Source organism: Giraffa tippelskirchi, chromosome 6 (assembly GCF_054371585.1).
Source record: "Giraffa tippelskirchi isolate mGirTip1 chromosome 6, T2T-mGirTip1v1.2.pri, whole genome shotgun sequence".
NCBI lineage: Eukaryota > Metazoa > Chordata > Mammalia > Artiodactyla > Giraffidae > Giraffa > Giraffa tippelskirchi.
Genome location: NC_137280.1, coordinates 67,253,910 through 67,255,148, shown reverse-complemented (window position 1 = coordinate 67,255,148; position 1,239 = coordinate 67,253,910). Strand labels below are relative to the sequence as shown.

At 43.3% G+C, this 1,239-nt stretch overlaps 1 protein-coding gene across 2 annotated transcripts; it reads left to right on the top strand.

Annotated features, from left to right (window-relative positions):
* Positions 1–202: 202 nt before the first annotated feature.
* On the top strand, positions 203–945 carry LOC145511520 (nucleophosmin-like). 2 transcript variants are annotated; one of them, XM_081504956.1, is made up of 2 exons: positions 203–743; positions 828–945. In XM_081504956.1, the coding sequence occupies exons 1-2, from the start codon at positions 203–205 to the stop codon at positions 863–865; spliced, it is 579 nt and encodes a 192-aa protein (XP_081361082.1). In that variant the 3' UTR covers positions 866–945. The 2 variants fall into 2 exon arrangements, with proteins under 2 accessions (XP_081361082.1, XP_081361081.1); XM_081504955.1 differs by having other exon boundaries at positions 203–945.
* The last annotated feature ends 294 nt before the right edge of the window (positions 946–1,239 follow it).

Below are 1,239 nucleotides of genomic sequence, written 5' to 3'. Positions count from 1 at the left end.
TAATAACATGTGAAAAATATTAACTAAATTCTCACCTGTTCATACGGTTCTGTCAAATAAAGTAATTCCTTTAAAAGGGCTTCTGTTTTCCCTGATGTGACTTGGTCCTGCGCGGCTGCTCTTTGAACAGTAGTCATTTAATTCCATCCGGCTTGTCTCCCACGTAAGTGAGTGCTGCCAACCCGTGGAGGATTCAGTGGACATGGACATGAGCCCCTTGAGGCCCCAGAACTATCTTTTTGGTTGTGAACTAAAGGCTGACAGAGATTATCCCTTCAAGGCGGATAATGATGAAAATGAGCACCAGTTATCTTTAAGAACAGTCAGTTCCGGGGCTGGAGCAAAGGATGAATTACACATTGTTGTAGCCGAGGCGATGGATTATGAAGGCGGTCCAATTAAAGTAACACTGGCAGCTTTGAAAATGTCTGTACAGCCAACGGTTTCTCTTGGGGGCTTTGAAATTACCCCACCTGTGATCTTATGGTTGAAGTGTGGTTCAGGGTCTGTGCACGTCAGTGGACAGCACTTGATAGCTGCGGAGGAAGACGCAGGGTCAGAAGACGAAGAGGAGGTGGATGTGAAACTCCTAAGTATATCTGGAAAGCGTTCTGCCCCTGGAAGTGGTAGCAAGGTTCCCCAGAAAAATGTAAATCTTGCTGCTGATGAAAATGAAGATGATGATGAGGAAGATGATGATGATTTTGATGAGGAAGTTGAAGAAAAATCTCCAGTAAAGAAATGTGTAAGAGATGCTCCAGCCAAAAATGCACAAAAATCGAACCAAAATGGAAAAGACTCAAAACTGTCAACACCAAGATCAAAAGGTCAAGAATCCTTCAAAAAACAGGAAAAAAACACCTAAAACACTGAAAGAACCTAGCTCTGTAGAAGACATTAAAGCAAAAATGCAAGCAAGTATAGAAAAAGCACATTGAACAATCCCGGGCACTACTGGTAAATTAAGCCCAAAGATGGGGAGAGGAAAAGAAGAGATACACATGGTCCAACATAGCCCACACTGAGGATCATCAGCAACCCAGACTGCAGTCTTCTATTTTCATCTCAGTCCCCTTTCCTGACTGGCCACCCACCCACGCCTCCTTCCAGGCTGGAAGCAATCAACTGATCTCCTAAAACACTTTGACTGCTGTGATTCAGTGAACCTTATACTTTGCTTTCTATTTGTGCAATTGCCTCACCTCTGACCATGTATTTCCCTAGCTGCTCAATAAATAT